Raw genomic sequence first — 13,964 nt, 5'->3', positions numbered from 1 at the left:
GGGGCCTTTTCCGTGGTCTATGGGCCTTGAACCCATCTTCGTAGCTCTTGGAGGTGTGAACCTTCCTTGGTCTTATGAACTTGGGGTCATCTTCCAACACACTTGGATATGTAGGTCCTCCTTGGTTGTGTGGGCTTGGGCCCATCTTCCAACACTCCCCTTCAAGCTGGGGATGAGAGAACATCATGAACTCCCAGCTTGTTACAAATGGTGTATAAGATTTTCTCGTATAAAATGGCAATCCTTCATATCTTCCAACACTCCCCCTCACACTAGTAGTCTCTTCCATGACGCCTAGCTGGCATAAGGTAAGTGAGAGTAAAATCACTCCAAGCCGCATGACATCGCTCCATACTCCAGTCATAACTCATGTTGGATATAGGGCACACTCCTATCTTCTGTAGGTAGTGGGTCTATACACAGTGCTCAAAAGCGTAATAAAACTCCTCCATCACTGTGTTCCAACCCGGGACACCGACTCTCAAGTGGTAGGAGTAATAAATGCCAATTAAGGGAAGTAACGAGTAATTACCCAAAAGATAATATTTTGGGGCCACCTTGGCTTTTGTCATCAATTAGAATAGCCAATGCTGATAAAAATCAGCAATTGAGAAATCCTTCTTCAATAATAATGTCTCATCTAAAGAGACACAATAGCTGCAGCTGAAATAGGCCTGGGCCCATATAACACGAACCAAAATAATAAAAATCCTTGTAAAAGGACCCATGAAATAATCTGATGCGAGTATTTGTACCAAATAATATGCTGACCAAGGAATATGTTGTGAATACCTCAAAATAATAATCCAGACGGAGAAATAGAATCGAGTTGAACCAAGTAAGATATTAGACCAATATAGCTGAGTCGCAGGAAAATACGTATAAACATTGTGACCTGGACCTGTATGACCGAGGCAGAAAATAAGTGGGATATTTTTCTAATTTTGTTCCTAGTTGCAAAAACTTCATCTTTTGTACTTCCCCTTTCTTGAGTAGTTTTGCCACATTAAAATTACCACAACATATAGAATAAAATATTTTTTTCTTGTACTTCTTCTTTTACTTCTCCCCCTCAAGTTGGGAGGTAATGGCAGTGATCCCAACTTGAACCAAATAACCTAGATGTAATAATAAGTTCCTCCATCACGGTGTCCCAACCCGGGCACCGACTCTCAAAGGGTAGAAATGGGTGATAAGTAGACAATGCCTGTCATTCACAAGACGACGATAAAAAACCCACGGGTACATATAAAATGTCTCAATGGACTTAAAACACTCATATATATATATATATATATATATATATATATATAAAGGTAAACTAACCGAAGAAACACACAAGAGGTTGGCCCAAGGGGGTATGTGAGAGTCAAAAAATGATGGTAAGAGAAAGGTAACCAAAAAAGGGGTAAGTGATATTTTCCTAATATAGTTGATCAATAACAACAACTCAAGAAAACCCACAATGTAAGAGAACATGTTGAACTGTCTCGTCACACACACCACAAAGGAGACAAGTATGATCAAGAGTGGTGAAGCCTCTTTTGTGGAGTTTGTCAGAGGTGAGGATCTAGTCCCTGATGGTCGTCCACACGAAAATTTTGATTTTGCTAGGCGCCAAGAGCTTCCATGCCAGGTTTGCCTTGTGCTCAAGCATGTTGTAGTCATGCTTTCTTATATGAGAGTACGCGGAAGTAACTGTGAATTGGCTATTTATACTAGGATTCCATGTCAGTTTATCAACTGCATGCTCAGCAAAAATTTGTAGTTTCCTCATCATTTTGTCCCCGACGAAACGGGAGACTCCACAAATGTTCCCTACAAGAGTCAACCACGGAGCAAGAGAGGTCTCTAGCCACCCTAGAGAGCCCCAAGAAGTCCTCAGAGAGGGGGTGGGGCGCACCATTCATCCGACCAGAATAGGAGGGTCCTTCCATTGCCAAAGGAAGTTGTATCTCTGAATACTAGGAGGAGCTTTTGAACTGATTTCCATATCGGAGATAAGAAGCGAGTGAAGTCACCCTCTTCACAAAGCACCCGAAAATTGAAGGTAGAACCTGACCATATCTCTCCATGGGCCGTTATGCTTGACGTTAAAGTTCCAAAACTATTTAAGCATAAGGCCTCTGTTCATTTCCTTCGTAGGTTGGATGCCTAATCCACCCCTATTACGGGACATGAAAATATCCTTCCAACTCATCAGATGATATTTGAAAATGTCTTTTGATCCTCTCCAGAGAAAGTCCCAACGCATGGCGTCAATATTGGAGCAAACTGAGGCCGGACAATGCATGATGATAGCAGCTAGTTTGGCAGCCCTACCAAACAAGACTTGAGGAGAGTGAGTTGCCCCGCTGTAGATAGACACTGACCCTCCAAGTAGCTAGTCTCTTCTCAAATTTCTCAATAAGGGAGGTACAAAGCGACGTCGAAGGCCGAGAGTCAAAAAGTGGGATCCCCTGATATGTTACTGGCAAATTTTCTAAGGCACATCCCAGGTAGTCAGCCATGCCCCGAAGCACAGATGAGTCTATGTGGTACCCAAGGAGGGTGGTTTTCTTCCAGTTGATGTTCTGACCAGAAGCCAATTCAAATAAGCCCAAAACAACAGGCAGTTTCCTGATTGATCCATAGTACTAACCCCAAAACAAATGGTGTCATCTGCAAACTGAAGGATCGGTATATCAAATGTTGCGCAGTCCGTCGTGGGGAGGAGTCATCCCAAATTCTTGGCCGAATAGATTTAAGGAGGAGAGATATTCTGCCACCACAATGAAAAGCAAGGGTGATAAGGGGCTCCCTCTGATTCCCCTGGATCCCTTAAAATACCCGCAAACAGTTTCGTTGAGAAGAACGGAGTAGCTCGCAGAGCAGATGCAGCTTTGGATCCAGAAGCACCATTTTTCCCCAAATCTCATCTTCTCCAGGAGGGTGTCTAGAAGCTTTCAATTAACTCTGTCAATGGTTTTCTCAAAATCAAGCTTGAGGATGAATCTAGCGAGCTTTAAAACCTTTAAATGGTGGATGAGCTTGTGACATGTCATGGACGAATTTAGTATGTTTCTTCCCTTGATAAAAGCACTCTGGCTATGATGAATGGCAATAGGGAGAACCGCCCTGAGGCGATTGGCAAGGAGGCACGCTATCACCTTATAGGTACTAGTGATGAGGCTGATCGGAATAACCACATTATAATCCAATCTACCCGTCATAGACCTACTAGAAAGAAGGAATACAACCATTATAGAGTCAAATTACCCTCATATTTTCTTACAAAACTAAAAGTATTTCTTTTTTTAAAAGGCCGAAAATTTCATTTTACAAAAGAAAAGGAATACAGATATAGGTTACAAATATTTACACTTTAAGTCCTTGAACTAGATAAGTCACAGAAATTAAACTTCAACACAAAGCAGCCATCCATTGGTACATCTAAAGGCCCTGCTTCTGCATGTTAACTCTAGTTTTTTTTTCTTTTTTCCTAATCATAGGCTTTCCCGACCTATGGATTAGGTCCCCCTCCCCCTTATTGACACCCTGAAACGTAACTTTGATGGAAGTGCCCTCAGTAATGTTGGCAAAGTTGGCTTTGGAGGAGCAATCAGAAACAGCAAAGGATCTATCCTAGCTACTTACTCTAGTCCCTTGGGTATAACCAACTCTACAACAGCTGAGATCCAATCGCTTCTCCATGGGCTTATCATATTCGACCACTTTCGAGCCAACTCCTGATTGAAGGCAACTCCAAATCTGTTATTGGCAAGTGCTCCAATAGTTCGGATCCTCCATGGCGTCATTGGAAAGTTTTTCATGAGATTGTAGACATTGTTTCTTTTATTATTTGTACTTGGATTCATGTTCCTCGGGCAGCTAATGCTTTAACTGATTCCCTTGCTAAGCAAGGAGCCTTCCTACAATCCCTCGTTGTTAGGGGAGAGGTTCCTTCTTAGGTATTGTTTGTGTGTTTGTTTGTTCTCAGCTTGCCTCCAAAAAATTATTAAAGTGTCTCTACCCTCCAATCCCTCATTGTAATGTTCCAATTTCGCCTTTAGGCCTTTCGATGAAATGCACTCTTTCTTAAAAAAAAAAAAAAAAAGAGTCAATTCAGGTGCCTAGAAGGAGCATGCTGCAAATGTAAGTTGAATTAATGGGTAAAAAAAAAAAATCAATTCCAAAAAAATTACCAGAGAGAAATGAACAGATAAGCTAAAAGTGGAGCAACTTGAATAGAAGTTCAGTAATACCTTGGCCCCCACAAGGAGACCCAAAGCCACAAAAATTCGCACACGAAATTCAAAGTTATCCTTCAACCATAAATATTTAGCAAGAGTTTTTAGGATTCGTGTGTCTGCGACATGCTCCTCTGCAGCTTGTTTCCTAGGTGCTTTGTTTTGGATAGGTTTTCCAGATCCAACATACTTTGAGCCTGAGATATCACCAGTAGATGTCGAGAATAATGCATGTCCCCTGTGAAACAAGCCCTGTTTACAAGATAGACATGATCAGTATACCAAGTAGAATTACATTTTATCAAAAGCCTGGGAAGCAGTCAATATAGAAACAAAGAAAAAATAACCAAGGACATATTTGCTTCCCTTTGTCATCTCTTAAGACTCATAGTTCATGAAGCACCGTTCACATAGTGTACTTATTGGTGCATTCCATCACCTTGTTATAGCCTATTCTTCCCTTATTAGTGCAGCATCTTGAGGCTAGTTTATAATTTTCATCTTTTCTTCTTCTTTTCCTCTTCATTGGAGACTTTTTATGCCTTTATCCCACAACATTCTCATCATTTTGAAGAAAATTGTAAAAAAAGATTTTGATGCTGCAGGCAGTACTCTTTGACATTACCACTTAGAGAATCTTAGCAGGTTCAACACAAAAAAAAAGTCAAAAAAAAGTAGTATAGCTGGAAAAAAAATAAAGCACTTTAACTTTTTTATCATTTTTTATAATGACAAGAAATTCATTGAAGAAAAGCAAATGTGAAAAGAGAAAGCAAGATAACTATTGCCTAAGCAGTACACACATCCTTAGCTGGTATCTATTGTTGTATGCTAGTAATTGCAATTTCACAATCCACAAAACATAGGGCCCCATAATGGACACCATTACTTCCTCGCAATTAGAAGCTCTGTTTGGATAGAAGCTGTTATCATACCAAAAGTATTAGTCACATCCATCACTGCTGCATAATCCCAAAATGCAGTCACTTGAACAGTCAATAAAGATGCCATAGAAAACTTTTGAATTTTCCCTCCCCCTCTCAACTTTTCATCACCTAGTAGAAAATTAGAAAGGTACAATAAGGACCCAATAAACAGAAATGGTAACTACTAATATTCACGTCAAGCTCCCACTCTTAATTATTAGGCTTTCTGAGGTCAAGCCAAGTCAACTACAAACATATGAGCCTTCATTGTGTAGGACTGCTCATTCCAAAGCAGTCGACCAACAGCTGATGCATCAAAGTGAAAGATATTAAAGTGAAGCTTATTTAGCTGAACAGATTTCCACACAAACATGAACTGTTGGTAATAAGGTAAATATAAACATATGCCACTCATATTGACTTAGATATAAGAATTATGCAGCTGATTCCATGCATTCAAATTCAATAACATATCAGGCATATGGTCAGTCTATACATGTCTCTAATTCATATATAACATAAACACATACATGCACAAACAAATTGTCTATACAACATGTCAGTCAAATGTGCACCAAGATCCTAAGTCAGACATGCAACAGGACACAAAAAAATGAAAACCATACTTTTAAGTAGCAAACATTGTTTGGGAAGGCTTCCCTCCTTTGTAATATGCTCTCTTGAGCTTTTGACTTAATAAAAATCAGCATCATGTCAAAAAAAAAAGTAGCAGACAGGTTATTAAGTGAGTCTTCATTCTTTTTGAAACTGTGAAAAATGAGACTGTATCAGGAAGAAAAGCAGATCCCACATGGGGTACAAAGCTCCCCAAAGAAAGGAAAGATACCTAACAAGTCAATGTGCTATTTTTTAAGTGTTCACCTAGTTTGGGACATAGGTTTGTATGTGCAAACATAATTGTGTTTATATTTGTTGTTGTTTCTTAATCAATTACTACAATTGCTATTACTAGAAGATGTCAAGTATCAAATCTTGATTCTTTTATAAACCCTAAGTGAGTTTTGTGAAGTGTGTAGCCCACAGGTGTCACACTATTTTTGCATCTGAAAGGTGTTTTTACGAGGTTTTTTGTGCGGTTTATCGGCTCATTGTTTTTTTTTTTAGTAAAAAGTTGTATATATTAAAAGAGAAAGAAAGAGTACAATACCTGGCTAAGAAGGACCTTCCTCTACAACAAGATGTTGGAGGGAAACGCCTAATTTAGCCTGAACATCTGCTAGGTGATTAGCAAATCTGGGAATGTATTTCCAATTACATTGCAATTGAGAAAATAAATTACTGATATCTTCAAACAGATCCCAGTGCCACCAAGGCGGTTTAGAAGACTTCTCACACCAGTTGTAACGACTTTTGAGTCTCCTTCAACAGAGAAAGGGCCCACCAACCGTTGTTTGAAAAGTTTTAAACCATCACAACCCAAAAAGCTCAGCAGTAGTTGAAGGGGGGTGGGGCATAGAATGGAGGTGGAGCGTATATTTAAAAGAGCTGGGGGGTCATTGGGGTAAAAGAGGTTGAAGTCCCAGGTGGGATTTGATTTGGACGTGAAGTCGGTGCAGCAGGTGCCGTTCTGAGTGATGGGTGACTGGATGGAGTTTGGTGAGGTATTATTGGGAAGTGTGAAAGACTTTCTGAGAGTCGAAAAGAAGGCTTCTAATGGAGGAGAGGAACTGGACGGGGATCGAGGAAGGATTGCAATTTGACAGGATTTGTCCAGAGGTGATGGGTGGAAGAGAGGGTTGATGAGTGGTACGGAGTTAGATGGGATGGGAATGATTTGATGTGGACAAAGTGGAGTTGACGGGTTTGATGGGCCTCAGGAAGTGTAGCTAGGGAAGGAAGTAGGGGAGGTGGATTTGGTAGAGGGTACAGATTTTCTGGAAGACGTGATAAGTATGGTTTGATTTGACGAGGTAGATGGGCCTTGGGAGGTGTAATTTGGGGAGGAGGCGTGGGAGGCTAATCTTGGGCAGTGTGGAGTGTCAGTCGTGCTGACAGGTGGGGACATAGAAGGTGACGGCGGTGGTGTGAATTTTAAGTTTCAAGTTGTGTCAGAGTGATTGACTGGAGGTATAGTTGTGGATGAGGGTAAAGGGGTGGCGACTGGGTTTCTAGAATCCCATCTGAGAGACCGGGGCACAAGGGACGAGGGCGGCGGGTTAGTTTTGGGGATTCGGGATTTGTCAGCCCCAATGACTGACAGGCTGATCGAGGGCAGCGAGGAAATGACTGATTTGGCATTAGATGGGTGGGGCTCCAAGATTTGTTTTTTTTTTTTGAAGTTTGAATTTGAGAAGGGACAACTATCCCTAAGGGGTTCGAAATCGGTACCCAGATCCAATTTCCCTCAGGGATAAGGCTCCGAGTCGGGTCAGTTCGCTTTTGTGTCGACTCGGCCTGAGTCTGGCACAGGGAAGAACCTTCCAAGTCGAAAAACCTGGCTGGAAGGACTTCCAGGCCTCCGAACTCCATGGTGATCCAAGTTGTGGTTTTCCAGAGATGATCTTAAGAAAATGGGTTCCACTTACCGGTGATTTTGGCCAGAGCGAGATTTTCTCCAGGTGGAGGTTCACCAGTTGGTTTTCAGCCCAGATAAGCTCTCCAAAGACGCTAGTGAGGCATTCCAAGGTATGTATGCACCGGATTTCTACTGGTATGCCTTTAATGGTCACCCATTGCCCTGAGAGGGGAGTTCGGAGGTTCCCACAAAGCCATGACCAGCATCTTGTGGAAACCTGCCATATGAGCCAGCAGACTCCAATTTCCACGAAGAGAAATACCCGACAGAGTGGCAAATTCCTTTCTGATATGCAACCAACTAGAGATCAAGCCCACAGCATAAGAAGTCGTGCTATTCGGGGTACTGGATTTGGAGTTGAATCTCTGGTTGTTGCACTCTAGCCATAGGCACCACGGGATGTGAGCAAGGCATGCCGAGAGGAGTAACTTGCCCAATCTAGGCAGGTGACTCACCATCACCAAAATACTCCCAAAACTACCACCATGTCCTTCTCCATTGCCACTTTGCCCATGCAGTTTGGACTAACCTCCTTAATAAAATCGGCCTCCAATATTGTACCTCCCAAAATTTGTCATCCACTATCCTCTCGGTAACTAGCACTAGACTCCCAAAACACGAAAAACTGCTTATATTTAGTTGTGTGGGCCATATCCTTTGGGCCTTATGGAAGCAAAGGAATAGCCAAAAATTTAAATTTATATCTTCCATAATTGAAGTTCTAGTAGATAAAATTGTTGGTCAAGTATCAACCTGGCTCATGAATCGGAAGGAATTTAGTTACCTCAGTGGCTCTAATCTCAGAGGGAACTGGCGTTTGGTAGCTGAGATGGCACATCCTTCTCGTCCTCCAACAATGGCAACCTAGGCTCTTCCACCGGCGGGACTATAAGTTGAACTTTGATGCTAGCGCCTTTGGCTGCCCTGGTCCTATTGGTTTCGAAGGAGTAGTGCATGACAAAAATTGTCATCTCCTTTACTCCTTCGCCGGCCCGTTGGGAGTCTCCGACTCCACCACTGCAGAACTCTCCGGATTACTCAATAGGCTTCAGGTCTTCCAGGGCCATCTTGTGGGGCCCCTCCTTATTGAATGTGACTCCAAAATTGTCATTGAGTGGTGCGCAAAGGCAAACAATCCTCCCCGGCAGCATTGGGACATTTACTTGAAATATGTAATATAACTTGTCTTTTGAACTGTACTTGGACCCACATCCCTAGGTTTGCCAATCACTTGGTAGATACTCAAGCTAAGTTGGGTGTTTCTCTCCAACACCTTGTTGTGGAGGAAGGCCCACTTAGTTAGGTTTGTATATTTCTCTCCCTCTCTTATAAAAGTTTTCACTTCCTTCATAAAAAAAAAAAAACATAACAACAAGACTCTACTTGCCAAGCATTGAAGTCCTCCAACTACTTGCAAACCAATCAAACTTTATCCAAAACTCAAAAGAAAGGAGAGGTGTTCCAAGTAAATACAAACATAAGATCATAAATTTTAGCCCAAGAATCTGAATTCTATCTTATCTGTTCAAGCCCATCAATGCTTATAATAAAATAACTTACTGTTGAAGAGCAAGTATGCAAGAGTCTTATATGACTCTCACAGTGAGACTTCTTTCTGTGAGAGTTATGTAAGATTCTTCCATAACTACTCTTCAACACTTACATTTATTATCAACTTATGTGAACCTCTAGAATTGCTCGGTCAGTGTTGCACAGTTAGGAGAAAAGTTTCAGACTACACGTCCCTTCGACATGACAAATAAATCTAGAACTATTACAAATGTGATTTGTAATTGCAGATGTAAACTAAAAATAGATTGCCTTACAGGAGAGAATGAATAGCAAGACATATAACCAACAGATTTTCTTGGTACACCAATGAATAATAGCATTGCAACTATTATATTCTCTTTTGGTTTTTATTTTGTTTTAACCTCATGTCCCCTATTTCTTCAATTGCTTATTAATACTTCTTAATTAAATTATTTTAAAAAAAATGCATCGACAAGAACAAATAAACATAGAAGCAGCACTGATGCTGTAACAGCAAAGCCATCGACTTTGATGAGATACAAGCAAATTTCTCAAAGGCCACAGTCATTTTATAAATCAAGAAAATAGCAGTTGAAAAAAGGGACCCAAAACTGAACAATTTGTAAAGGTCGGACATAGATAAACTCGTGGATTCATAGAATATGCACTTACTGAATCTTTATGAGGTCCATTTTGCAGCGGTGAAGTATCCGAAAGGAATCCGTTCAAATGTTTCAAGACAACACCATTTCTAGAGGGTCTGCTCAAGGAATCCAAATTTCCAACGAATAAAGAGGCTTTAGGAACAAAACTTTTCGCTCCTCCAGACAATCCAAAAGACGCATTCGAACAAAAATACCAACTGAACCGCCACGAGAACTCTGAACCATAAAAGTTGCTGTCAACTGCAGCAATTCCACCACGTCGGAAGATCTCGCAGGCCCTGAAGCAACTCGAGGCCCGAGACATACCTTATTCCCGGCACAGAGGACCGCCCCAAAACAAAAAATCAAAAAAAAAAAAAAAAACAAACAAACAAATGGGATGCGCTAAAAATGAAGATGCGACTGCTACTAAAAGTATTGTCTCTATCGACCCAGAAAATCCTTGGGAAACTGCAATTGGCTGAAGATGGAGATTTATAAAGCTCTTCGATGAGATGTCCCGCTTAAAACAAATTAGATTAAACTACGTAACTATCCTAGTTGTGACTGAAGAACATGAAGAATGCTTGGCAAAATGGAGGGGGGAAGAGCAGTTGAGAGGTAGAAGGGTATGTTTATAAAGGGTTGAAGTGGGCGCGAAGCCCTGCTACCAACGAGAAAAAGTCGCAAGTATTTTTGTCGTTAATCGAATCTGTGATACGAGATATTTGAGGCTCTATAGACCACCAACCGTGTTTTTAGGCAGGTTTTGGGCTGCCCTACAAAACTTGAAATAATTAAAGTATTACTCGTAGATACAAAATCGTCTATGTTTTATTCTCCCCTTTACTTAATTATTTGAATTAAATAAAATAAATTATCTCTTATTTTATATATTTTTTCTACTTCTCACTCTAAAATTGGGGATAAAGATGACATAAAAACCCATCTTTGACAAAAGAAATATGAGAAAAAATTCATTCTAAGTCGTATGAGGAAACTCTATATACCAATTAAAACGGTCATAGCGTAAAAAACACTTCTTTCAATTTAAAGGTAGAAAATGGCCTAATTTTAAGGATGACAAAAAAAAAATCAGAGTACTCACATTTTAAAAGTAGCTCAAACAAAAATCACCTGTTGGGTGAACAATAAAATACTTGACTCATGTTGGATGTTACGTGTACTCTTATACTTTGTAAGTAGTGGGTCTAAACAGTGCTCCGCAAGGATGAAAAATGATAAATTGAATTAGTTCTAGAAGAAAACAATGAAGATAGAAAACTACTTTTTTTTTAAGGTGAATTTGTCGAATTTGAAACTGAAAATTTGCTTAGCGTGCATGACATCAAAGCAAGTTAAACAGAGAGCAAATGCAACCTTGCACACCCTATTCCTTGCAAGGGAAGGGGTGTGTTGGACAAAACTTTGCTAGTATCTAGGGCATACATAATTATATTTAAATAAATGATATTTACAAATAAAATCCTCTGAGATGTTGTATTTACATATAAGTCATAAATTTTGATGATAGGTTTCTAAATAAAGTATTGTAATTTAAAATAATGTTAAAGTATAACCATAATATTAGTTTTGATTAATAAAATATATATACTAGTTATAATATCCTGATTATATTTTTTATAAATTTAAAATACTAAGAACGCGACACCTCACGAAGAGAGGGACCCTTCCCTTCTTCTTTTTAGAGAAATTTGACAACAAGTATCGATAGAGGCAAAGAGAGGAAGAACAATGGAAAAGGTCTCAAATATTATATCATGGTAGGGAGGAGCAGTGCTCCACTCCTTACTATCATGGAAAAGGGGGATTGCCAATATCAACCTTCCTCATTATCAGGAAAAGGATGACAAGTTCACCCTTCATTCCATTCCTTTGTGTTTGATTTGGAAGAAAAGGAGGGAAGTCTTATTTCAGTTTAGTTCCTTTTTATCTTTCATTCTTTATAGAATCTGGACTTGCAAACAAAATAAGAGAAGAGAGAAGAGAGAGAGAGAGAGTTCCCATTACTTGATTGGAAAAGCAGTTGGGGAACTATATGCTATTTATTTTTATTTTCTATTATTTGTTTGTAATAAATTTTTATGTACCATCAAAATTAAAAAAAAATTGATCATATTAAAATTGTGGCCAAACACAAAAATACAAAATCTATGTGACCATATTTGAAGTTATAACATCTAGAAGGCATTTTTTTAAAGCCTATAATAAATTACACTAATAAATATTAAATAATAATTCCATTAAAGTATTCACTAGAAATGTGATGGTTTTCTTTATAATATTACTGTGTTAAAAAAATATAGCCTTTAAGAGACCTTTAAAACATGGCATAAATGGCTTCATACATATAGCCCTATTTTTATTCTCCAATGTTTTATAAGATTTTAAAATTCTAGGTATTTTAGAATTTAAAATTAATTATTTTTAAAATAAAGCTTCGAATTTAAGGAGAAGTGTTGGTGCTACATATTCGAGTTGAAGTGAGACTTGTAAGCATGAGTGTCAACTACAATGATTTGCACTAGGTGTGTGCATAAAAATATTGTGTCAAGGACTATTCTTATTGTTTAGATTCTTGATATGTTTGGAACACATAAAAGTCGAGAGAAAAGAAAAGGAAGAAAAAATAGAAAAAAAAAGTATATTTTCTCTTATTTAGATGCCTGTGGAAAATGAGAGAAAAATGAGAGAAAAATAAAAGATAAATACAATTTATCTTATAAAAAAATCTAATAATTAAAAATTTCTCTCAAGTTTATATTTCTTTTATTTTTCTCTAAATTTTATAAGGAGAAATCTCTTTATTTTTTTCTCTCTCAATGAGAGAAACAAAACAAAGGCCCTGTTAGTGCATTCTATAAGTGAAATATATTTCACTTACACTAGGTAAAGTGCACAAAAACCCATTAGTGCACTCTGTAAGGTAAGAGGGAAAGTAAATTACAAATGTAATTCACTTTCCCCCGTTTTAGGCATAACCTGAGGGAAAGTGAATTCACTCGGGTTGAGCTTTGAATTCACTTTCCCTCAGTCAATTACATCGGCCTGTAGAAAGGAAGTTGTAGAAAAAAACATTTATGCAACCTCTCGCTGGTGACCTTCAGCAATTTTAGTCCCCCCTCTGCAACCTCTCCTCATCGCTCGCTGATCCTCTCTTCCTCTCGCCGTCCCCAACACCAATGACCTTCAACGACTTCTCTCCCCCCTCTGCAACCTCTTTGGCTCGATTAGAAATAAATTAAGGTAAACCTTTCTTCCTAGGAATCAAATGTTAGTCTTATTTTTGTTTTCTAATCGTTCGTCTGCCTCTCATTGCTTGCTATTTAAATTCCATGGTTTTTTTATTTGAGAATTTTTTCCCAAATACATTTCCTGGAAATCTTCCCTTTTTTTGTTTTCCATGCTTTTTCTTTTGCTGTTTCAACGTTTGAGGCTTTAGAGTGGAGTAATATTGGTTTCGTTTTGTTTTTGATTTTTTTGGGTGAAAAATAAAGTTATTGGAGTGGTATCCTTCGTAAATTCCGTTAATATCAAATATATGTTTGTATTAATGATTTTTTTATTAGGATTGTATTAGTGTCATCGATGGTACTCGTATTAAAGCACATGTCCCATTTAATCAACAAGCAAGATTCTGGAACATGAAGGGTTTCTTCTCACAAAACGTAATGGCAACATGTATATTTGACATGCAATTCACTTATATACTTGCTGGATGGGAGGGATCAGTAGTTGATTCACATGTATTGATATTAACCAGACGAGATAAACTTTTTGTTCCTGAAAGTAAATATCACTTATCTCGATAGTCTATTTAAATTTATTATTATTTTTATTAGTTTATGATAGATATATATTTTAACATAGTACACAATTATATTTGTTTAAATTCATTACCCAGTGTACATATAATAAAAATAAAATTAACAAAAATATAACTCAATCACATATTTAATATAAAAAACCTACAACTATAAATATAAAATACAACCAAAAAAATATTTAATGCCATTAAAACATAATAGTCAATAATTTTGCCACATCTTAATTGCTAATACATCTAAAAAATACG

General features: G+C 38.4%; 1 protein-coding gene across 1 annotated transcript in view; it reads right to left on the bottom strand.

Annotated features, from left to right (window-relative positions):
• LOC137966091 (ABC transporter B family member 25, mitochondrial) overlaps nucleotides 1–10,468 on the bottom strand; it is an 81,554-nt gene extending 71,086 nt beyond the window's left edge. The window contains exons 1-2 of the mRNA XM_068812572.1: nucleotides 9,897–10,468; nucleotides 4,245–4,481 (exon numbers count right to left, since the gene is read on the bottom strand). Of these exons, the coding sequence (XP_068668673.1) occupies nucleotides 4,245–4,481; nucleotides 9,897–10,193 (534 nt within the window). The 5' untranslated portion in view covers nucleotides 10,194–10,468. The remainder of the gene's footprint in view (nucleotides 1–4,244; nucleotides 4,482–9,896) is intronic.
• Between the last annotated feature and the right edge of the window lie 3,496 nt (nucleotides 10,469–13,964).

This window comes from Aristolochia californica, unplaced genomic scaffold (assembly GCF_029961685.1).
Source record: "Aristolochia californica isolate CCGP_79_NKW_82.1479 unplaced genomic scaffold, dmAriCali1.0.hap1 SCAF_5, whole genome shotgun sequence".
Classification (NCBI taxonomy): Eukaryota; Viridiplantae; Streptophyta; class Magnoliopsida; order Piperales; family Aristolochiaceae; genus Aristolochia; species Aristolochia californica.
Note: the sequence above shows the minus strand (reverse complement) of the source record. Positions and strands in the feature narration are given on the sequence as shown.